Source organism: Kryptolebias marmoratus, linkage group LG13, assembly GCF_001649575.2.
Source record: "Kryptolebias marmoratus isolate JLee-2015 linkage group LG13, ASM164957v2, whole genome shotgun sequence".
Lineage (NCBI taxonomy): Eukaryota > Metazoa > Chordata > Actinopteri > Cyprinodontiformes > Rivulidae > Kryptolebias > Kryptolebias marmoratus.
In genome coordinates, this window is record NC_051442.1 from 11,034,392 (window position 1) to 11,058,751 (window position 24,360).

The 24,360-nt window shown below is 40.7% G+C and overlaps 1 protein-coding gene across 2 annotated transcripts in view; it reads right to left on the reverse strand.

Annotated features, from left to right (window-relative positions):
* Positions 1-389: 389 nt before the first annotated feature.
* LOC108236991 (protocadherin-16) overlaps positions 390-24,360 on the reverse strand; it is a 91,138-nt gene continuing 67,167 nt past the window's right edge. For both annotated transcript variants that reach the window (XM_037979074.1, XM_017418138.3), the window contains exons 5-29: positions 20,915-21,097; positions 18,847-19,078; positions 17,566-17,802; positions 16,179-17,234; positions 15,816-16,003; positions 15,304-15,400; positions 15,046-15,203; positions 13,036-13,476; positions 12,605-12,900; positions 12,388-12,503; positions 10,505-10,744; positions 9,161-9,286; positions 8,826-9,035; positions 8,425-8,681; positions 8,124-8,330; positions 7,596-7,992; positions 7,368-7,481; positions 7,005-7,216; positions 6,730-6,881; positions 6,369-6,499; positions 5,986-6,272; positions 5,222-5,363; positions 4,954-5,125; positions 4,463-4,872; positions 390-4,361 (exon numbers count right to left, since the gene is read on the reverse strand). In XM_037979074.1, the coding sequence (XP_037835002.1) occupies positions 2,326-4,361; positions 4,463-4,872; positions 4,954-5,125; positions 5,222-5,363; positions 5,986-6,272; positions 6,369-6,499; positions 6,730-6,881; positions 7,005-7,216; positions 7,368-7,481; positions 7,596-7,992; positions 8,124-8,330; positions 8,425-8,681; positions 8,826-9,035; positions 9,161-9,286; positions 10,505-10,744; positions 12,388-12,503; positions 12,605-12,900; positions 13,036-13,476; positions 15,046-15,203; positions 15,304-15,400; positions 15,816-16,003; positions 16,179-17,234; positions 17,566-17,802; positions 18,847-19,078; positions 20,915-21,097 (8,097 nt within the window). In that variant the 3' untranslated portion in view covers positions 390-2,325. The remainder of the gene's footprint in view (positions 4,362-4,462; positions 4,873-4,953; positions 5,126-5,221; positions 5,364-5,985; positions 6,273-6,368; positions 6,500-6,729; positions 6,882-7,004; positions 7,217-7,367; positions 7,482-7,595; positions 7,993-8,123; positions 8,331-8,424; positions 8,682-8,825; positions 9,036-9,160; positions 9,287-10,504; positions 10,745-12,387; positions 12,504-12,604; positions 12,901-13,035; positions 13,477-15,045; positions 15,204-15,303; positions 15,401-15,815; positions 16,004-16,178; positions 17,235-17,565; positions 17,803-18,846; positions 19,079-20,914; positions 21,098-24,360) is intronic.

Here is a 24,360-nt window from a genome sequence, read left to right on the forward strand (position 1 = left end):
AATCATCAAAATTAAACAAAATAAACATTTGAAATATATGAGTTTGTATGTAATGTATGAATATAATATACAAGTTTCACTTTTTAAATGGAATTACTGAAATCAATCTACTTTTTCATGATATTCTAATTTTATGACCAGCACCTGTATTTCATGAGATATTTTGCAAATAACAGACAGATAAACACAACTACATGATCACTCACCTTTTGTGGCTAATCAAACAAATTTTGATTCTCCTCAAAGCTTGATGTGCCTTTTCATCTATTAACATCCATATTATACCAGAAATGACTGATTATACATAATTGCAAGTTTGTATTTACAGCTAATATTCCTGTACATTTCAGGGTCTTGTTTCAGCATTTAAAGATCAAGTCTGACTCCAGTTTGTCAAAAGAGATCAGTAGGAATTTATTTGCTTTAAATACATGAACGTACAGCTTGGTTCTTTTCTCTTTTTTTAATGCATTTTGGCCATTACTCCACCAATCAGTCACCGGCAATAATTTCAAATCGAATCTGTCATACAGTGATGGGTTTTTTTTCTGAAACAGTATGAATAAAACTCAATGCAATGCAGTTTCTCATGGCGCCTGTAGCTTTCAGCTGAATCTGAGCCAGCTTTGCATGAAGCAGATGATGGCAAACAAAGAACAGAGGTAGAAGTCATCTCTTGAAAACAAGGAGACATCCTAACACTGCACCTACCCTAAAATTAGTCAAAACAGTCCAAAATGATAAATGCACACGAACAAATGACAGGAACGCCATTTTTATCCCTTTGGCTGACAAATTTAGATACGAATGGGAGAAAAGGACAAATGTGCAGATGAGTTAAACATTTAGAACATTAAATAAAAACTCACCATGTGGCAGACAAAATTTATAAAGAATTAGAAATAAATTGTATAAAACAGAGTTAACAAGAAACACGTACATACTGCACTGGTAGCTAAATCGTCATACATTCATCAGGACTCATGCACTGAGGCTTTTGCTTCCCAGTTGTTTGGCTCATGTGCTACATTTTTCCAAGTTATGCAACTTTCCTGCGAGAGTCTCAACCCCATCAAAGAATGTTATTTCTACTGAGCTGAGATGAACAATTTCACAGTTAAATGCATTGAAGTTGGTGAATGGTTGAACTTAGTTTGGGAAGCACTTTCTTTGAAGGACACAGAGGTGATCAGCAAATGGACATGTCCCTGAATAACAATGGGAGTTCGCCATTCTGCACAAGTACACACTACAACATAGTGCTCAACTGCTGGAGAAGCTAAGGTCTGTGTCTTGACAACATCTCTTAATTTAGTTGCTATTTTGGATTTTTGGATGATCAATGATTTGACAAAAAAAAAAAAATCTTACCAACATAAACTGACCTGTGCTCGGTTTTCTATGGTGAAATTGTGGCAGAAAGTTATGTTTTTCCCCATTTAAATAATCCTACAAAAACACAAAAACAAACATCCCCCATTCACACGCAACAAAACTTTCTCAGGAGTCTCTAAAAACGTAAGAGATACATACAAATATACATACATGCAAATACACAAAAACAATAACCTCTCCATTTAGAATAATAAACCTGAAATCATATATTTATATAAAAATACAAAAATAAAAGTCAAATTATAAGAAGAGTCATTTAAACTGTGGAGAAAAACAGTCCTCTTCATCGCTCTCCCACTTTGTGATGCCTCTGCATTTCAATGAGTCTGCATCTTTGTGAACAGACATTGTTCATCTGGTCGTGTCCAGAGGCCATTTCAAAGGCAGCCACATGAGTTTAATACTGTAAAAAATGTTCACAGACACAAAGAGAGGGACAAGGTCCGTAGCTCTCTGGCCAGCCAGCGAGGTAACATGAAAACTACATGTTTAGCTATCTACACACTAAGTGATCTCTGACTGCAGAGCAAGGTGAGTGTGCGCTCCCACGAAGAGGTTGGTTCACCTGATGACCCTGATCAGTTCATGGAGACCTGCGTCATTTTGAAAAGGAAAGGGTTTGGCTGGTCTTGTCAAACCATTCATGTTTTCCACATCAGCATCTATTCCTGCAACGCTGCCAACCATCTGAAGAATAAATCTGAATATTCTATCAGATGAGGGTTATGCTTTTGATTTTTGTAGATGTGTTTATTGCCCAGATTCTCGAAACAAATGTCTATCTGGACATTTGTATAATTTTGCTCTTGTAATGAAAACAATGATTTCTAAGGGCATTTTCAAAAGAACATTCAAAAAGAGTGGTATGCCATATTTTGTTCAGGGTGTCAACTAGAAAAGCCACCTGAAATAGTTCTGTTGTTTTTGTAATCATATTCTCATCTCATGATCAGGACTCTGGTCAAGTGAGGGCTCCCTGGTGCTGATCATAGATGCTGAGGGCCCCTGGTTGACTCCAAAAGGCGAAACAGCCGGAGATCGAGCAGCCAAGGGGGACAGAGATGGGGAGAAGCTTGGCGACATTGCTGCTGAAGAAATGGATCCCTCGTGACTAATAGGGGACCTGCGGAGTGAGGATAAGTGGGGGAATGTCCGCCCAATCACAGGGACTTTAGGGGGAACTGACATGGCCCCGGGGTGAGCCACTGATGTGATGAGTGGTGGAGGGTCGATTCTCGGTTTGGGATCCATTTTGGGCTTGGGGTGGAAGGGCTGACGGGGATTTTGATTCTGCTGAGCAGTTTCATCTTTTAGCCGAGCAATCTCAGTGAATACATTAGCAAGAGGTTGAAACTGTGGGCACCAGTTGAGCAGGTAATCCCAGTTATAGCTTCCACGAAGCTCCTCATCACTCGCAACAATAGCTGTTAGGGAACCATCCACTGACGGTTTACCGTCCTCCGGGAAAGCATAATCCTTGGGGAGGGAAATATTCAGACCACGGCCTACTCCCAGGTAACCACCTCCTTCATCCCTGTAAACTGGAAGCTGGCCAGAAAGCAAGGTTCCACTCAGACTGCCTCCCAGTTTCTTTCCTTTGAACCAAGTGCTGCCTTCCAAAGCAGCAGGCTCACAGGAAATATCAGAAAGCTGGTCGGCATCCTGCTGGATTCCAGAGTCCGGTCCTCTGGCCGAGATGTGCTCCTGCATGGATGAGGTAATAGAGGCAACACGGGGGTACTCATTAATCATTCTGATCTCATCATCCTCTGCTGCCTCAGCCGAACCTCTTCCACTGGAGTGAGAAGGGTCCAAAGAACCCCCTCTAGTGTAAGAACCACCAGGTCCACCCTGATCACCACTGTAACCTGGCAAAGTCTGGTGGTAAATACTTTCACCTCCTGGTCTTGTTTCATCCAGTTTTTTCAAAGCATTTGCTGATGCAAGAGTTCGGTTTCCTGCATCCTGGGCCTTTTTCCTCCTGCGTGACTTGACAAAGAACACCACCACGGCCATGACTACAAGCAATATGATGAAGCCAAGAGACACAGCTATGATGCTGATAACCAGGATGTTTACATCAGCAGCCAGTCCAAAGTTGGTGTTTGTGACATCAATGGCGATCTGGGCTGATGCAGAGCGAGATGTATCCAGTGGACTGTGAGCTTTCACATCCAGGGTCATTACCCTGGTTTCCCGTTTGGTTCGGCCTGATCTACTACTACTGCTGCCTAAATTGTCCAACTTCAAAAAGATCACACCAGTAGTTTTGTTTACATCAAAATATGGGGAGCTGGCAGTAAGAGAGTAGAGAACAATACCATCCACTCCTTCATCCTCATCGTTTGCTTGGACCTGGCCAATGCTCTGGCCTTTCTTGGCTCCCTCTGGAACTTCAAAAGAAAAATCAGTGGATGTGAAGAGTGGATCATACTCATCCTCACCAGTAACAAACACCTGTACAGTTACAGTGGCCGAATGGTTGCCTGAATCCACAGCCACTGCTTCAAAATTAAAAGAGTTGATTTTCTCAAAGTCAAAAGGAATCTTGCTTCTGATTTCTCCTGAACTCTGGTCCACAGCAAAGCTGTCCTTTCCAGCTCCAGACCTCTCCACCATGTAGTATTTTAATTGACCAAACACTCCTGTGTCATGGTCTATGGCATGAAGAACAGTCACAGCTGAGTTTGCTGGTTGGTTTTCTTGGATACTAGCTGTCAAGACTTTTATGGGGAAGAATGGATGGTTGTCATTTACATCTTTCACCTCAACAATGACTGGAGCTAGTGCAAAGTGACCTTGCCCATCGGCAGCTTGAATAATGATAGTATGTGTGGATTGATGCTCCCGATCAAGTACTTGCTGAAGTCTCAAGGCTCCAGTCCACTGGTCAATAGAAAATAAGTTCACCTCATCTCCAGAGCTTATGGTATATTGGACCTCAGCATTAGGAGTTGAGTCTGGGTCTGCAAGAAGAAAACAAAACAAGCACGATGAATTAACCAAGTGACTAAAAGTTGAAAAGAGTAGTAACAAAACTATGTAAAAATTGAAGATTTTTGCCCACCTGTTGCTGTCAGTCGTATAATTTCAGTACCAGAGGCAGCTCCCTCACTGAGTGACACTATATACTCTGCCCTGCTGAACACTGGAGGGTTATCATTCACATCAGCAATGGCTATTACAGCAGTAACACTGGAACTTCTCTGGGGAACACCACGGTCCGACACCACCACTGTGAGGTTATAAAGTGGCTTGGTCTCAAAGTCAAGCCCCTCCGCCAACAGTAGGGTTCCTACTGTTTGAAATCCCCGCCCTTCCAGGAACCGCACACTGCTTTCAATCTGGAATGCATTTCCTTCATTCCCACTGGCGATAGCAAAGTCAAAACCGCAGTTTTCCCGTGACAGGTCACTGTCAAAGGCCTCAAAAGTCAGAACTGTTGACCCTGGTATGGCATCTTCTGAAATTGTAGACCTGAAAACAGATCATGAACAGATCAGGTAACTGTTTAGGTTACACTAAAATACCTGAAGGTTTTAAAGAACACTGACTAACCTGTACTCAGACTGGTGAAACACAGGAGCATTGTCATTGACATCAGAGATTTGAACTTGGATTGTAGTAAGAGAGGAGAGGGAAGGCTCGCCTCCATCACAAGCTTCAATAACAATGTTGACTGAAGGGCGTTCAGGGTCAAACTCAGCTCTGTGATTGATGAACAAGGTCCCTGGAAACAAAAATGTGTATTTTGTTATTGTGCAAAAAGGTGTGATAGATCCCACATTGAATTGAAATTACACTGATGTAGTAACATTCATCATACCATTGCTGGGGTCAATGTAGAAACCTTCCTGAGTTGACGACATCACCCTGTAGGTGATCCTCCCGTTATCTCCAGAGTCCCTGTCAGTTGCTGTTACTGTGATAACTGCACTTCCAGGTAGTGTGTGCTCAGGCAAGGTAACCTGGAGTGGAAAAATGTGAATAAGTGAATTTTGAGCTACAAGGCAAAAGGAAAATAAGACCCTTAACCGATCGCATAAATACTGTAATAAAATTCCAAAATCTACGGTAAGGAGGTCAACAAGCAGCACCATTTTAGAGGGGAAACTGCATTTTACAACTCAGTTCCTGTTTTCCTTGAGTGTGTGCTCATGTTGAGGTAATTTCCTGAGACAGTTTATATAGGCTCATCTCTACAACTTTTCCCCCGTTAAAATTAGGCAGTTAACTTTTATCACCCACAGTGTGTACAGGCAGAGAATGCGCATGTGGGGTTTTACAGTCTGTGTCAGGTCCCTGGGTACAACTTTAGAGTTGTGTACAGGAGGGAAACAGTTCCTGAAGAAAATTTATCTTGTGATAAAACTTTTTGAGTCATGAAGGTGTCAGAATTTCAAACACTGGTTGTGAGTATTTCATTCTTTGGTAAAAGTTTATAGAGTATATTTAAAAGAAAGCATAATAATAGATGAATTAAAGTTGTCAAGCAACTGTTTTTAGGTAGCTATATGATTTATTCAGAATACATGTACACAGGAGTGGGGAAAAGAACATTTTCTTGACTTACACTATAGGCCACCCTACCTGATAGAGGTCATGGGTAAATGCAGGTGCATTGTCATTAATATCCTCAACCACTATTGTAATGTTAGCCTCGGTTTGGTGCTGGCTGTCTGTGGCTCTGACAGTCAGGGTGTACCACGTCTTCTCCTCAAAGTCTAATGAGCCAGTGAGGGATACACCACCGCTGAAACGATGAATTCCAAATTTGCCTAAAGCTGTTGGGTCAAGCTGCAAGGAGTAGGAAAGCGCAGGACTGGAGTCAACATCGTTCCCGGTCACAAGAGTGATCTCTGTGCCGATCAATGTATCTGAGAGAGAGGGAGAAAAAAAAAACCAAACATCTGTTAACTGCAATCGACATTGGTTGCTGTGCTGCTAAACACTTGTTTTAAATAAATGCTTACTTTCTGGGATGCGGACTTCCTGGGGCAAGGGAATAGTCGGACTGTTGTCATTCTGGTCGACAATTATCACTGTAAGTGTGGCTGAACCAGCCAGTCGTGGACTTCCTCTGTCAGTCGCAGTAACTACAAGCCTGTAAATGATCACAAGAAATATATGTCCCTATTTCAAAATCATGTCTTTTTTTAAATTCTTGTTTCAATGAACAAAGGTTATTTCATGGCTTTAATAAGGGTAGAGAAATTGTAGATTTGGTTAAAATGTTTTTTTTTTTTTTTTACCCATTTACACATTTGTTAATATCTTACACTTCTCCTAAAATATACCCATTAAATGTTCTTTTCTTTTTCTTTTTGTCCTTACTTGGTCTGTGTAAAAATTTCACGGTCCATGATGGCTGCAGTAGTGATGCTTCCTGTGACGGGGTCAATCTTGAACAGGCCACTCATGCTTGATGACTGGATGGAGTATGTCACCTGACCATTTTGGCCTTGATCTACATCCTCAGCCACCACCTGGATAAGGAGTAAGAAAAGTGAAGAAAAATGCAGAATTTAGTTTCACTTCAAGCCAAATTTCAGTGGAACGAACATCCATTTGACTTTGTGATGTTCTGCAAGTTTGATATTTTTAGACACCTGTATGATTGGCGTTTCATATCCTTGTGCTTCTTTCATGTAGGCTACATAATTCTGCAGCTGGAAGCGAGGAAGGTTGTCATTGATGTCCTGCAGGACCAAGTTAATAGCCATGAAAGATGTGGAGGACACGGTTTCAGCTTTAATAACAAGGCGAAGTCTGGGGGTATCCTCAAAGTCGAGTCCCCTGGCACTCTCCACCCAGATTTCACCTGGAGGAAATGCAAAAGGAGAAAGATGCAAGTGAAAAATGAGGCTGATGAGATCACCAGGTTGATATCTGTGTGCATACAGATGAGTCACTATAATCTGAATTTACATCATTTGGGTCATTAAAAAGAAAAAAAAAACTTTAAGATTTACCTGATGAAGAACTGATGCTGAAAGCCTGCCTTTTGTTTCCACTAAAAAGGCTATAACTAATCCCTTCATGTGTGCCATTTGGATACTGGGCCTGAGCCTGAGCCACAGCTGTGCCTGGAAATTTAAAGTAAAGAAAATTTAATGGTGACAGCAGAGAAACTGGCAAAAGCCTCACAAGGTTAACATAGCGTATGTCAATTTTTAACATTTTAAATAATGTCACCCAACCTTTTGCAGCATTTTCTTGAATGCTAACGTCTCTAGCGTTCCTAGAGAACCGAATGCCGTTGTACTCCACTTCCTTCACATAAATCACCACCACACCCTGTGCAGACTGAGCTGGGCTGCCTTGGTCCATGGCCTCCACGATCAGGGTCCTCTGAGCCTGGGTCAGATCTCTCAGTGGCTTAGAGGCTTGAATCTCCCCAGTCAGGGAGTTGATATTGAAGCCCTGCACTGGGGCGGCAAAGCGATAAAACAAAGAACCATTGGCTCCAAAGTCTTTGTCCTCTGCCTTCATGGTGGCTAAAACCCGCTGGGAGCGCCTGCTGGATACTTCAATGATCAATGGATCTTGGATGAAGAAGGGAGCATTGTCGTTGATGTCAAGGATGGTGACCATCACCTGTAAGAAAGATGTGAATTAGGAAAAAAGCTAAAAGAAAGAACTTAAAAATGCCTTCTGAGACATAAAGTTAGAGAACTTCTACCATAATGAGTCATCAAAGCCTCTTTTACTCTTAATCCATCTTTTACCTGAGCAGAGGAGTTCCTTGGTGCAGCAGGTGAAAGGTCCACAGCAAACACCTGGAAGCTGTATGATGCCAGTTTTTCACGGTCCAGAAGAGCTGATGTGGTGATTTGACCAGTATCCTCATCCACAGTGAACGCTCCATGTGCCTCGTGGCTGAGGAAATACAGAATCTTCCCATTAAAGCCCTCATCGGCATCTGTTGCTGACACCTACAAAAGAATAAAAGGCAGAGAATATGTCAATAACATGTTCTCAAAAAGTGTGAATTATAAATACTGATCTCTTTTGACCATTTCTACTTGCCTCAATAACTTGAGAACCTTCTTTAGCGTCCTCTGACACCTCTGCTGAGTAGCTAATTCTTGTAAAGACGGGGCTGTTGTCGTTGACGTCCAGCACTTTTACTTGCACCGTCACAGTAGCGCTGAGAGCAGGGCTGCCTCGATCTGTCACCACCATCTCCAAGTTATACTCTGCCTTTCTCTCCCTGTCAAGCTCACGGGAGGTGGACAGGGCTCCTGTGTTGGCGTGGAGCTGGAAATCTCCTTCAGGATCTCCAGCTAGAATTATGTCAGAAAAAAAAAACTTTATCAAGTTCAAGAATCTGTGCAAGTTTTTATTCAATCTAAAACTGTGGAGCATTTGTGGGGGGGAAAACTAAAACAGTCTGTGTCTTGGATTAAACAGAGAATGCTGTTTCTCACAGGCAATTCTGTACTCCAGTTCTCCACCAGGACCCGAGTCCGGATCTGTGGCCTTGAGGGAACAAAGCACTACAGCCTCCTGGTTTTCTGGCACTTCGAGTCCGTACCACATCTTTGCAAAGACTGGAGCATTGTCATTCACATCCTGCACCTCTACACGGACTACAGCCTTGGCAAAGTTAGGAGGCAGCCCTCCATCTCTGGCATAGACTGATGAGAAATGAGAAGTATTAACTTGACAAATCCAATACAATTAGTTTAAACTGATGCAGCCATAGTAGGAATTTTTACTACATAACACACCATAGTTGTGAAAAATTGCATTGTTCACGTACCAGTGAGAGTGTAGTGATTCTGAATTTCTGTGTCAAGTTCCTTTGTGGTGGTGATGACTCCTGTTACAGGATTGATGATGAAGCCATCCTCTGTCACACCTCCATATGTTATCTGACCATTAGAACCTGAATCAGAAATAAGAGGCAGAACATATCATGAAGCCAATGAAAAGAGAAAAAAGCTACATCAAATGATTCCAAAGCTGCACTGTCCTGGCAGGAAATCTCCAAGAAATACAGAGCCCTCGCTGATGACCGTAACCACACACTTTATTAGCAAACAACTGTGGTTCACATTTAAAAGATTTGTTTTGTCAAAACCATTTTTGACTCTCTGCTGTTTAGCTCTGTGGTTATCCTCAGCGAAACCACTGCGCTCTCTCTGCTTGCATTTAAACTTTAACCGTTTTTTGGTTCAGGTTTCATTAGTTGAGTTTGTCCAACATTCCTAAATATTTCAAAAACATGTCAACAATATTAAAAAGGCTTCTGGCACAATCTGTGTTTAATCTTGATCTCTTTTTTATGCATTTTGGAAGTACTTGGTTTGGTTTTTAATGACTTTTGGTATTACGGTTCTAGGTTTTTATTCTTGTGCCATCATCATGGCCACTAGAAGCCTTAAAAGTCCCTTTTCCAGCTCCTTACATACCACTCTTCTTTCTTTAGTAATCAGCACACCAGTGGAATATTATCATATCTTCTCACAGTATATACTGCATACTTCGGCTTGTCTGTCTTTTTTTGTTTATATCCCTGTATCTGGCTGTTTTCTCTTGGTTTTATCATTAAAAGTCTTGCTGAGATACTGAATGTGCCTCCTTCATGTCTGCATCACAGTCCTTCCAACAACTAACCTACAACAGCCTAATCACTTTAACAAAACAAAGCACAATAACTCTTAGGAAATCAAAACATTCTGATGTGTTTTCTGAATTGTGCTTTCTAAAAACTGTCAAGGAGACAAATTGCGGCAAGATTATGAACAGTTTATTCTTCCTTGTGCAAAGAGAGTTTCGTTCCAGTGAGTATTTGTAGACATTCTCCTAAGCTTTTAGGACAACATGCGCCTAAAAACTGTGCTAATCTAAATAGTAAAAGATGAGGTGTATAAATTATTTTTTGGAAATTAAAAGCAAACCTTTCTTTACCAAGTTTACATAGTAGGACCTATATTTTCCTAATAAAAAAAGCCCTACATTGCTAAAAATAAGTGTGTTTATGATTATAGAAACTAGATCATTTACCTCAAACCACAATCATTTACCTCTGGCTTGTTAACAGGTCATGCTATGTTAACAGAGTTAAAACTTGATGGCCATCAGAGGTTCCCTCTAAACAAACCTTGGTCTCGGTCAGTTGCGGTTACAGTCAACACTGTGGTTCCCGGTCCTTGATTTTCCATCACCTGAGTCTCAAACTCTGCTTGCTGGAACACCGGAGTTTCATCGTTCACATCAATCACCTGCACACACAGCACCTGGGAGGTGGAGAGCTGAGGCGTACCGTGGTCCTCTGCTATGATTGTCAAATTATAAACTTCCTGCTCTTCCCGGTCGAGGGCTTTAAGGATAGAGAGAGAACCTGAAAGCAGAAAAATATATTTAATATTAAAACTTTTTTTAAACATTGCTTTAGAATAATTTTCTATTCCCATTTGTTTTAAAATGTGTTATTTTGACTCAGTTTTGAATTATTTTTACCATTATATTTTGTGTTTTTACCTGCAAACATATAAAAACAACAGTTTTTTTTTTTTTACATCTAATTGTTTACTTCTCACCATTTATTAAATTCGGGCTCTTTGAGGATGCATTCAAATCTGTTTGCCTTTAAATCTTTGAAGCACAAGTGCATGTGTGTAACTGAAGTAAATTATGCCTTTTTCACATGAGTCTGTGAATTACACCTCGACTGCACAGATTCTGGCTTCAATTGTTTTCCTACCTTTTATGTCTCCATCCCACAGCCCTGTCATCACACAAACTATTAAGGAGGTCAGCCAAAGTGAGAGAAAAATGAAATATGTGTGCCTGTGTGTGTGTGCGTTTCACAGCAGTGTGCGAGTTTGGTTGCATTGCCCGAGAGACATGTAATTTATAAGTGCCACGGCGTGCCAAAGACACATTGTGTGTTGACTGTTTTGTGAGGCTGAGGCGCTGATATCTCTGTGGGGACTTTCTAGCTCGACCGCTTTAGTTAAAAGCAGATGCAAGAAATCATATGTTCTACTATTTCATAGCCCAATCTGGCCATCTTTATTTCAGTGGTATAGTTTCTGTAATAAAATAAAGGCAGTTTAACCTTTGGCTGCATAGAGATTTACATGGAAAATGAACACAAACGTCAGAAATTTTTATTTTTATAGAAGGAGGCAAAAAAAAAAAAACGCATCAAGGATTTAAAAATTTACTAATGACTTTGAGATTGGTTTAATTATGCTTCAAATGGGAAAATTTGGAACCTATAGGTCACAAATAAATCTTCTTGAGCTACACAAGAACAAACGAAAGAACTCAGAAAAAACATTGGCTTGCAAGAAGTTAATAAAACCAAGTTACACTAATGTGAAGTGGCAGAAAGTTGGCAGAATAGATATGCTATTTTTAAGTAGTAATCAGTCTAATGACACTCCTCACATTAGCTAGTCAGTTTGGCACACTTCTTCATAACACATGCTAATCCGCCGTTACAGCTCTTAATAACTAAAAGCTTAACACCACAAAGTCTGAGAAACAAACCATAAGTGAAATCAAACCACAAAACAACTGAAAGTAATGATGTAAAGACTTTCTTCCATCTGGAAGCCGCATTATGTGTCTGTTTTATGGTTTTTACTCCAAACTGAGCCAGAGCTCAGCACGCCTTCAACACCCAGCCCAAAAGAAGACAAGACTTCGACATATTTAAGTATTTAAGGACTGTCAACATTCCCATAGTCTAAATAAAGACTACTTCTCTTGAATACATTAGTAAAGAAAAAGAAACCAAAACTGTTGTTGAAGTGAAATATTACTCGGAATAAATAATTTATCATTTAGTGAAGATATTTAGGAGGGTTACGCTGTTCAGACTCAGTGTGAATAGTGTATAAATTTAATTTTCCGGAAAGTACTGTTCATCTGTTATGTTGCGGTGATGAAAAAAAAAAAAAAAACTGCTTTGTTCTCCATTAAGATAAAGGAAATAAAACATGTTGATTTGTCTAACCCTTAAAACCATCTTACCAGTGTTTGGGTTCAGACTGAAGCGACTAGCACTGTTGCCTGCCTGGATTCTGTATGACACTCGGCCATTTTCTCCTTCGTCTTTATCTCGAGCCACCACATACAAAATCACAAACCTGTCAGTAAAGAGACAAACAGAATGTGAATTATAACAGCAATTTTCAAGCTTGGATCATGACGGTGACTTAACCTAATTATCTTTTGAAGGGAAACTCACCCTACAGGTTGATCCTCCATGACACTGACTGCAGACGGAGAGCTAAAGACTGGAGCGTTGTCGTTTTCGTCCGTCACAAACAGCCGAGCGGTGACTGAACCCCATCGCCTCATGGTGGGATCCAATGCCTGGTCTGTGGCTCGCACCACAAGGTAGAGGGAGGGTGTAGTCTCACGATCTAACCTCTGCCCCAGGGTCAGGACGCCGCTAGAGGGGTCAAGGACCAGGAGGTCGGACGTATCGGGCCATTGGTGCTCAATGGAGTATTGTAGCTCACTGTTGGGCCCACTGCCATCCTAAACAACAGAAGCATAAATAGTGATCAAATTTAATGCAAATGTAAAATGTTTGCTGAAAATGTATTTTAATTCTATACAATGCCAAAACTTTAAAAATATATATATAATTACCAGGTAAAACTTGTTTCTTACCTGATCCACAGCCTGGAATGCATAAATAGAAGCCCCCGGCTCTATGTTCTCTGGTATCACAATTGTAACAGGATCCTCTGAAAACTCAGGGGCATGGTCATTACTGTCCTGTACATTGATCTCCAGCTTCACCAGGTGGCTGCTGGGAAACGCCTGAGAGAAGCCCGACACTTCGATGTGCAGTGTGTATCTCGACCCCTTCTCGTAGTCCAGCTCACGCACCAGGTACACGTCGCCCTTCATCCGGTCCACCATAAAGGTCCCGTCTCGGTCAGTCCCTCCCACCACCAGGTACGTCACCTGACCTTCCAGTATAGCAGGTTCCTGCTGGTTGACTGGACGTACTGACCCAACGATGGAGCCAGGAGCAGTTCCTTCAATTGTGTTCAGGGTCATAAAAAGGACGTTTGGCGTCGAGTCTGACCTGGACGAGCTGAGAACCTAAAATAAAGGAAACTAGGGTCAAACAGGCTCCACTTTTGAGTTTTTCTTGCAAATTTCATCACTTAATAATAGTGACTCAGATCACAATCATAGTGAATTCTTTTCCCTAATTAACCACATGTCTGAGCCAAAACACACTGAATCAAATTTTAGAACTTTTCAATGTATCATTTTAATGAAGCATAAGGCAAGTGCTGTTGTATGTTACTGGATCAGATTTCTTTTGATATTCGGCAGACAGTGCTGCCATAAGGCTCTCATCCCAAACTATCGTGAAACATGGCCCTGAGGCGTAGTCTGTTTCTGCTTGGTTGTCATTACTATAATAACCCTTGCAGGCATTCTTGCTGTACATGAAGGATTATTGTGCAATTCTTTCAGTAAAATAGCCTGACAATGGGGCATTTTGACTTCAGCTTGGGGGATTGTGACCTAAAACAAACAAAAAAAAATGTAGGGTTCAATAATAGGAAAGCTGTAAATACTTTTATTGTTCACATAATGCAGCGCAATAACCAAACTCTGCATGCCTCAGTCTGAGCTAAAAAGAAACAAATATGTGCTAGAGGCGCTTTGACACTTTGAACAGCTTCATGATTTGGGACAGGTTAAAAAGCTCTGAAAACAGCAAGCAAAAGTAAATATTTATCCATCTTTTCTTTTTTCTTTTTTTTTTTTTTTTTTTACACATATTAAGTATTTTTGGTGTATGACAATACTTCCATTTTTGATTTTATCCACCACTTTGTAAAATGTTATCTCAAAATCATTATTTGGTCGTGTTACCTCATGCAATGCAAGTGTTTCAGTGTGTCTGCGTGCACGCATGTACCACTTCCTGCTACTGTACAATGGTGTGTATTCTCCCTTTATTGTTTGAATGATTTGATGCAGCTGGCTCTTCATCAAATCTCATCTGGGAGCGTTTAATTCCGAGGTGCCTGTTTCCCTTCGGTCTAATCAAACTGTCACACGAGGAACGCACGAGCGAAATCCAAGGCAAAGCGCTCCGGCTGCAATTAGCATCTTTTTCCTTTCTGAAACAAAGCGCACACACAAAAAAAAAACAACAAACCCACAAACACAGAGCTCAAAGCTCCATGGTCAAAGCAAAGCCACTGCCTTTCTCCAGCTGACATTTTTCTCCTGCTGCTGAATTCCTGATATTGTATGTTGATATGTAGGACTGAACTTTCTTGCAGAGAGTTCAGAAAATTAGCCCAGACTGACACACTCCCACAGCTCTGGGTTTCTCACTGTGGATTTTAGTTACCCTAGTGACCTCTGGATCAGGAAATGTGCACTAGATTGGATACATGCTTTTATTTATACAGGCAGAAGTTCAGTTTTTCTCCTTCTCATATTTACCTCCTTTCCCAGTTCTTTTGACAGTTAAACAGTTCACAGACTGAGGAGATTTACTCAAAAGGACTGAGGTAATGTGTGGTAATGTGACAGCTCTGGACGTGCTCACCACATAGACTTTTGGTTCCAGTTTTGCAATGCCTTCATTTCAAATGATTTGGAGATAAATGTGGGGGGAAAAAATGTAAAGATCATGCTTACCTGTATGCGTATCTGGCAAGTGGAGCTGAGCCCTGGTGTGCCGTGGTCGGCAGCAGTCACCGTAAAAGCATACTCTGCTCGTTCCGCCCACCTTAATGGGGAGGCAGTTTTTAGCTCACCGCTGGTGGGGTTCAGGGAGAAACGCTCTGCTCTTGAACCTGAAAAACAAATCATAATTTGGTCATAATAGAGTTGCATACAGAATATTTTATGGCAACTAAAATGAATCTATGAAATGATTTCATTTCCAAGTCTCACCTGATAAAGAGTAGTGGATGGTACCATTCTCTCCCTCATCTGGGTCCTTAGCTGTCAGAGTCCCCACCACCGTCCCAGATAGAAGCCCTTCTGTCACCTGCAAAAAAAGAATAGCAATAAGTTGTTTTACAGCCTTTCTCAAGCATACATGTACATCAGCATGCAACAGTGTCTTAAAATTTATAATATTGAGACTGGTCAGGAGAGTAGATTTTCATTGCTAAAGGTACGAATTGTTTATTTTTTAACGCATGATGCTTTGTGCAATTTTACAGTGAAGAAAAATGCCATACACCAATTCTTACACACATAATTTTGTTGGGGTTGATGCTTAGCACTCTAAATGTAAAAGTAACTGTTACCCAAAAAATGGTGGATTCCCAAAGTACCAAGTACTTGATTACTAGGTATGATGATTACCTAGTAATTAATGAAGCAATGGTGTACAGTTTAAAAGGGTAACTCCAACACATACAGAGTTCAAGCTGAAACTCTTGATGAATTCCTCTCACCTGAAGCAGCAGCTCCCTGTCGGGCCTGGCGTGTGTGAAACTGGGTGCATGGTCGTTCTCATCCAGCACAGTGATGTGAGCAGTACCGGTGGCGCTGCGAGGTGGCGTTCCTCCATCTTGTACGACCACAACAAACTGATAGCTTGACTGCTGCTCTCTGTCCAGAGCGAGTCGGGTACTGATCTCACCTAAAGGAAGAGAAGATGAGCTTAACTATTTCATTTGGAAAGAGCAAATCATTAAGCCCTTAAAATGAATTATGTAGCCATTACTGCTGCTTCTGAAACATTTAATCAAGGGTAACTTAATTTTTAAACTAAATTAAATATAATTAAGTGTTGAACGGTTGGTGCTTTTCTTCACCTGTCTGTGAGTTGATCTGAAAGTGCCTGTCTGAGTGCAGCAGTCTGTACGTGAGTCGAGCATTTAGTCCTGCATCTCTGTCTGTTGCAGACACTCTGCCAAAGCCTGTTCCTGCCAGTAAGTTCTCTCGGACAGCCAGGAAAACCCTCTCCTGGCTCAGTCTTGGGGAATTATCGTTCTCATCGGTTACGGTCACCCTGACAGTGGCACTGCCGGTTCTTCCCACCCCTCCTGGGCCTGACGTAGCAAGGACGGTCAGCAGATACATGTCTTTTACTTCTCTGTCCAGAGAGCTCCGGACAAACAGCCACCCAGTGTCTGGCATGATGCCGAATCCAGCTGCGTCACCATCGGGCCTGAGGCGGTAGGAAACGGAGGAGGAGGAAGATGAAGAGCTTCCACCATTTCCAGAAGCCTCTCTGTTGAGTGCTCGAACCTGGAGGAAACGTGTGTTGAGCGGTGTGTTCTCTCGCAGCTCCACCCGGTAAGTGAGGGTGTCAAAAGTGGGGCCTTTTGCATCTTGTGCTTGGATGTGAACCACAAGTGTGAAGGTGGAGCTGAGCTGAGGAGCTCCACCATCCTTGGCAATGACCTGGAGATCATAGCGTGGAACATTTTCATACGAGAGACTCCCAATCAAACGTATTTCCGCACTGCCGCGGTCGACACCAAATGTCCTCTGGCCGCTGCTGCCTGCGGCCCCAGCAGAGACGAGGTCAAAGCTGAGCTGTCCATTATGACCAGAGTCTTTGTCCATGGCCTGAATGCGGTAGATAACGGTTCCCATTTTGGTGATCTCAGGCAAAAGGAGCGACTCTGACGAGGAGGGGAGGAAGGTAGGGGCATTGTCATTCACGTCTGAAATAGTTATGCGCACCCGGCTGGTCCCATAGGCTGGAGGAGAGCCGGCGCGTGCCTGGATCTCCAGGTCAAGACTGGGGCAGGTTTCGTGGTCAAGAGGAAGGGCTGTCCGAATGGTACCAGAGGAACTGTCCACTGTGAAGTGTCCGTCAGGGTCTCCAGAAGAGATGGAGTAGAAGATGTCTTTCGAAACGCCTGAAGGGAAGAGAGGGAAAGCAGAAGACAAGGAGAGCAGTTAAAGGAAATGGCAAAACCATGAGAATTAGGGCTAAAACATTTCAGGGAACAGTGAAAATGTTTTTAAAGCTGGGGCAATATTTTTTTAAATGTATCAATTTTTAGCCTAAAATAACATAAAAGACAAGTAAAATGAAGGCTGCAATTGTTTGTCATTTCTAAACAACAGCAAAAACATTCAACAAGAAGCTCCGCCACAAAAAGGGCATAAATTGTATGTTCATTTCTTCATTTGACATATGTTTACATTGCATGAGAAGTACTTCATTGAGAGCACAAGCATTCCCACCTGTCTTAGTAGCAGCACGGACCACTCCCAACGCTGTCCCCCTGAGAACATCCTCAGACACAGTGAAGAAATACTGCGCCTGGTCAAAAACTGGAGACGCCACAGAACCTCCCACTATGCTCACATTCACTCGGGCATTGACGGGTGCCATCAGACCACCACCATCCTCAGCTGATATCACCATGGAGATGACTGTGTTGGCTTTGCCATGAAGTGAGCGGGAGAGAGAAATCACTCCTGCAAAGGTAGAAGGACAAATTACGAGACCTCCATTGATTTATTTTAACATTCCAATGGAAAAAAATGTTAATGACACAACCTTAACTACTCAGAAACCATGGAAACACCAATGTCAATAAAAGGGTTGTAAACCTAAGGGATCTTGGCCAAATAGTAAAACTGACCAAAATTATTTAAAAAACACTGACTCATCTGCCACAGAATTTGAAGAAACTGAAAACAATTACTTGATGCTACACCACACACACGGCATCTTACACATAAAGTCACGAAAAATCAGAAAATAAAATATAAATTAGCCTCTCACTGACAATCACCTGCAGCTGTCTTTCACATTTCCATCAGACATGCAACACGATGTCTGTGCACTCAAACTAAACAAAAAATCAGATTTCTTTCACTGGAGGAAAAGAGATACAAAAAATATCTGCTATTTTATGTTCCTTTTTGATGCTGGTGTTTGAATGTCTGCCAAAATGTGCATATTTTTTCCATAAATATTTTAATAAATGTTCATTAAATACAGAAATTTTTAATTGTCAATATGACTGCTTTTGATTTTTATTGTCCAGTAACAATGTCTACTCTTAAGAGCTAATAAAAAAAATCACATTTATAGCTAATTATAAAAATTATATTTGGAAGAACTGATTTTAACTCATTGGTCCAGCTCTCCCCAACAGTTCTAGTTCTGTATGTACCTTTTGGAAAAATGAAAAGTACCCCACCCTTTTGCTTCACTGTATTTAGACTTTATTCTAATGGAAAATACAGTACTGTGCACATTCAGCAGACTTGTTCATTAGGTATACATAAAATAACTTGTGAACTAAAATAAAGTCCACAAATCTTCCTTTGTTTCATTATTAATGTTATATAATAAAGAAAAGATTATCGCAAAGCATCAAAACCTTTTAGATCTGGAAAAAAATAATTGACTGCCTTTGTAATTTTAGCAAGTTCAGGTAGCCTTAACTAGATAAAAAAAAATCAATAGATAGTGTCTTAACTTTGTGCAAATGTATAGCTGAGTAAAATCACCTGTGTCCTTGTTCAGGGTGAAGAAAGTGGAGCCTCCTCCAGGTACGGCGCGGTAGGTCACCCTGCCGTTCTCTCCAGCATCAGGGTCATTGGCTGTTACCTTGACGACGGAGGTTCCTGGGGCACTGTGGGTGCTTAGGCTGACCATGTACAGGACCGGATAGAAGGTCGGCCAATTGTCATTGATGTCCACCACTGTGACCCTCACTCGAGCTACTGAGCTCAGACCACCCTGTAAAGGAAAGCAAAGAAGAAAAAAAATGTAGACTGACTTTGATTTCATTCAGAAAATTTCTACAGTCAGATGTCATGTCAGCAAAGTGCAATGACTCATGGCAGACACAATCACTGTAATAACATAATAACAGACTTTTGCCCAATAATTAAGATCTATGGCTGTTAAATTGTAGCTGTTTAGGTTAAATAATGGCACAATATTTCTACATAGACAGCATTCAATTACTTTTCTTTGCCTTGGTAAAAACTGACAGTCTAAGACTATAATAAAAAGTCTAACAATAAATCTGAGTTACACTGTCAGCATAGAGGAAACCAAAAAGATGAATTCTCTTTTAACGAGGCCTTCACTTTGGAGCCAATCAACGATTATATGCATTTTTCAGCAAACTTATTACTCTGTATTTGTGGGGTTGGTTTTATGAGACCATTAAAAACTGGGATAGTAGAGACAAAGGAAACAGGCATCATGTGAATCAAGCTGGGAGGGACCACTGGTATGACGAACATTTTATAACACTGACTGAGTTTTGAATCCATTTTAAGTTCATCCAAATGAAAGGTTGAGATAGGGTTCTGTGTAAAGATTTTAAACAATCAATATCTTAGCAGTTGTAGATAGCTTTTTAAAAAACCTCAGGTTGGAGAAACAGTTTAATTCTTGATCGGATTAAGAAGCTAACCGCTAGTCTTAACAGGACCAAGATCGAATTGAAAAAGAGTACCTGCCATATCAAATCAAATCTAATATTAAAAGTTTCACAGTGGTTCATGCAAATGCTACTTTTTAATTTTTTTTCCATTTCACAGTGAAACATAGAGACATATAAAGAGATTTCTATCAGAAGTGCTGCAGCTAGCTGCTGATATTGCTATTTGTGCTTGTAAAAAAAACAATAGAATTCAACTCAAATAACTATTTCATGCAAATCTGACCTCAATGGAAGGGTTTATAAAGAAGCGTTCACACAAACTGCTATGAAATATTTGAAACTGAATTTGTTATAGGGCAAAAATCCACGTTGGTCTTGGCCCCTCTCAGACCAGCTGTTAGCTTGTACATCTGGTCAGAATTAAACTCTTATTACTCCAAACTGAGGTTTTTCAAAGAGCTATCTGCAACAGGACAGATATATCTAAAGTATAACTTCTGAATGAGGCTTTAAAATTATTAGGGTCTAATAGTGTGATTCTTAGAATAAAGTGTTCAAACGTGGTCTGGTAAGGCTCTTTATTCGTCCTGTTGAGATGATAAACATCTCTTCTTTTCAGGGATTTCTAGTGAAGCTTAAACGGTATCACATTCTTGTAAAAAGTTAAATAAAAACACTGTTAAAGAGGATCTGTTTTCCTAATTCTTTTACAACGTTCCACCCTGCATTTCCTGTTTTCCTCTGATTGCTTTGCCATCCTGTTGTTCCTCTTGGGTTCCCGAAACCCTGTTGCACTGAAACTCACACAGTGTCTCCTTGAATAGCGCTCTGACACGGCTGTCACTTTAATCAAATTTATTTGAGTGCAGCTGTACACATGCTCACAGCACAAAGCTTTGATCAGGAGGATTACATATGTAGCAAGCAATGTGTTTTGTCACAAGGAAACACAGATCAGCTCAAATATTCCTCCTGCTGCTGGTCAAGTGTTTTAACGTTAGGTCAGCTGGACTGTTTTTGGTCTTGTTCAAAAGTTTGTATGTTTTAACGATTAGGCCTTGATTGTGGAAAAAGGAAATGTGCAAAGCATGAATAAGTAGTCCGATATTTCACAGAATATGCTTATTATCTGTCACAGAATGGGTAAAACTTCAGTATTAAGAGAAATATGTTCTTACTCCATCTGTTGCAGTCACAGCTAGGTCGAATTTGTCCAGTCCCTCGTCCCTGTCAAGAGCTGTGCTGGTGCAAAGCTGGCCTCTCTGCTTGTCCATGGTAAAGGGTAAAGTGCTTCCAGAACTTGAGCCAAGGGTATAGGTTATGGTGCCAAAAGAACCTCGATCCTTGTCCGTGGCTGACACCTGAGGGAATAAAAAAAGAGACATGAGTTAGGAACGATCGAATGGCGTGAAACATGAAGCAACACACCATCACACCAAACAGGCCAAAAAAAATCCGAATGAAAAAATATCCTACACGAGTTACTGTTTTTACATATGAGCTCAGGGCCTTTTCTGTTATCAAAATAATGTAACATAATTCAGTCACCTCATATGTCTGTACACCTACTCTTGTCCAAATTTCACACGCCATAGCACTACTTGTTATGGTTTCCAGAACACCATAAAAACTTATGGGAGCAATTCTTTTTTTTTTTTTTATAGATTTCAGCTCTGTAGCATGCAAAATGTTGCTAAATCACCACATGGTGTGTTTGAAAGACTGGCAAAAGAACTAGTTGTGCTGTGTAACCACGAATACAGAGGAATGAGAGAAAAGAGGGAAAAGAAGATCACAGAGGGTTGACAGAGACAGTCCTTTAGATCTGAGAATCAAAGGCAGCTCAATGAACTGTGAAGAATCAAACGACACCCACTAGTTGTAAGATTGTGTTTCTGTACATGAAACACATTCACAAAACGAGTCACCTAAACACACACCTCATATAAAAGAATCACTCTACTCATTTTTTTCTAAAATGTCAAAAGGGGGAAAAAACTTTACCTTTTGATTGATCAAAATTATAAAGAGACAGCACACCAGTTGTTAAAAACAGAAATTTTGTTGTCATACAGTTTAAACTCTTTTGGAAACAGTTAAATATTCTGTGTTTCATTTGTAATCTCAGTGGTACGACTGTTCGGGTATACCAAGTTTAAAAAAGGCTTTCTGAGAAGGGGAAACTGTTCATTTCATTGTCCTGTAGATCATATTAATCACAGTCTCTCCTGTAACTCTCATAGTTACGAATTTATCTATGTATTTTGACTTCTACCCAAACCTATACTGATTCAAACATAAGTACAAATACTTCTAGGATGAGGAATGTTATACTACTACTATTTTTTTATCACTTTATTTCCTTTTTTTCATGAAATATTTCCCCCAGCAGTCAGTATTAATCAGTTTGCATTTTATGTCTGATTGTCTGTAGATGCTTATCCACTGGTGTTTCCACCCTCGTGCGATCCCCAATGATACTAAATTTAGCTAAAATCAGACATAAAATCTGATTGCTTTAAACATTTTATTACACATCTGAGCTGAATTCGCCCTGGCTCTGAACCTCACAAAGGACAGGACCACCATAGCAGACATCCAGTTGGCAATCGCCCTCCTTCTGTCCTCCAACAAGTGTCTTCACCGTTACACTTCGGCTGTCAACAAGCAGAAACACGACCACCTTGGCTCAAAATGTTGCTCCAAGGAGAAATTAAGGCACAGCAATAACTGAACAGTTTCTTCTCGGTTTTTAGTCAGCGTATTATCAAAGCCAGACAGTTGTGGTTTTCGAGGTGTCACATTGTACCTTTTTAGTCGGACAGCGTTTACACCTGGGAGTTTTGGATCACTGATGGAACTTCCTGTAGCGTATAATGTTGAGACTAACGCTATCGTTTGGGATCTACGCTTAAGTCTAAGTGTTCATTGTATCTTCCTGTCAGTCTGTGATGGATTAGCCACCTGTGGTGATTTTGTATAAGATCACACACGCTCACTCACATATGAGGTCCCCATTCTTTCCACTTAATCTAATTAAAAGGATTTAACACCCCATGACTGTCCACCCGGTCATAGGGTGACTTCATTGTCACTTAAACCTTTAAAAATACTGAATAATATGCTTTCTTGGTTAAGAAAAAAGAAGGAAATATGACTGTTTTGCTTTTATCCTGTGGCTTAGCACACTATACCTACATAAACACACTTGGATGATTTTTTTAAATGAATACTTTCATGGGACTTGGGAAGAAGACTAAAAGTAGGAATGATTGTTCTCTCACTTCAAAACTTTAAAAACACTATGCAGTATGTTACACATTCTCCATGCTGAGGGAAAAAAAGCAAAACAAGCACAAATTTCTACAAAAAATGTGTAAGTGTTTTGTTATAGAAGCAAACAGAACTATGAAATAAAATATGTAACAATTTGGGTTTTTCTGTGGTTTCAAACTGTACATGGAAAATGGTTATGCTATTGAAAACTTTCACTGTCGAAGCAGAACACCAGGCAGATCTTCAAGGCTGGAGTTAAAGACGGTATTGACAAAGAACAAAAAATTTGATACAGATGATAACCCTGTTATCTCATTTTGAAAGGACACTAGTGGCTTTGGCTCAGTGGTAGGGCGGTCATCCTCTGATCAGAGGATCTGGGCGTCGATCCTCAGTCCCTGCAGCGAGCCGGAATGTCGCCATATAGGTGTGGACTATTTACCATTAGCACAAAAATAATCTTTGTTAACATTAATCCAGTGCTCAGTTCACACTACACAAGCCAGCAAGGTCATCTCATTAGATATCTGAAACTCCTGCTGCTCCTTTGGTTTGTATTTACAGCATGCCCTTTTCTTGAAAAAAAAAAAAAGTTTCTGAGAGAAAAAAAAAAACATCCATACTGAACATGTCTTCTTAAATTCAGCAGGTCAGACAAGGGTTTTTGCAAAAGAAACATTCCCGAGGCCTGCTTTAAGACTTAGAAGAAGCCACCCAGCTTCATCTCTGCTAACTATTCCTTGTTGTACTCTTCATCATCCAGCTGGGGTAAACATACTTGAACCTTGCAACACAAGCACAGACACTAGCCCATACGTTTCAACATTTAAATCTCTCCTGGTGTTTTGTATAGTACACATTTGTCCAGTGCTTGTCTCCATAACTTTGGTTCTGTTGCCATATAGATCTTCCACATCTAAGAAGGCTTTTGGATGAGGCTGTATATTGTCTATTCCCAGGTGGTCTAGTTGTCTGGTTTATACCTGAACATTTGTTTCCCCTTTGATGCTATAAAACAAGAACACGAACGTCCTCCGTGCCTCATTTCTTGCCATTAGTTGGTTATGCAACATATAAATGTAAAATCTTCAGCTAGGAAACAGGTTTATCTGATGGTGGTCAATATAAGAGCAAAAGCACAATGACTGTGGTTTTGAATGATGAAGTTCCTATTTTGTTAGAGCAAAGAGAAAGCACAGATCAAGGGTTTACGTTTGGGAAGTGGTCTGAAGAAATGTTACGTATACACAATTTGTAGTTAATGGGCTAAAACCTGCAAAACCACAAATGTGGGTTCTCTCTCTGAGAGCTTTGATGAAACATTTGACAAGAAAATGCAAGGTTTTAA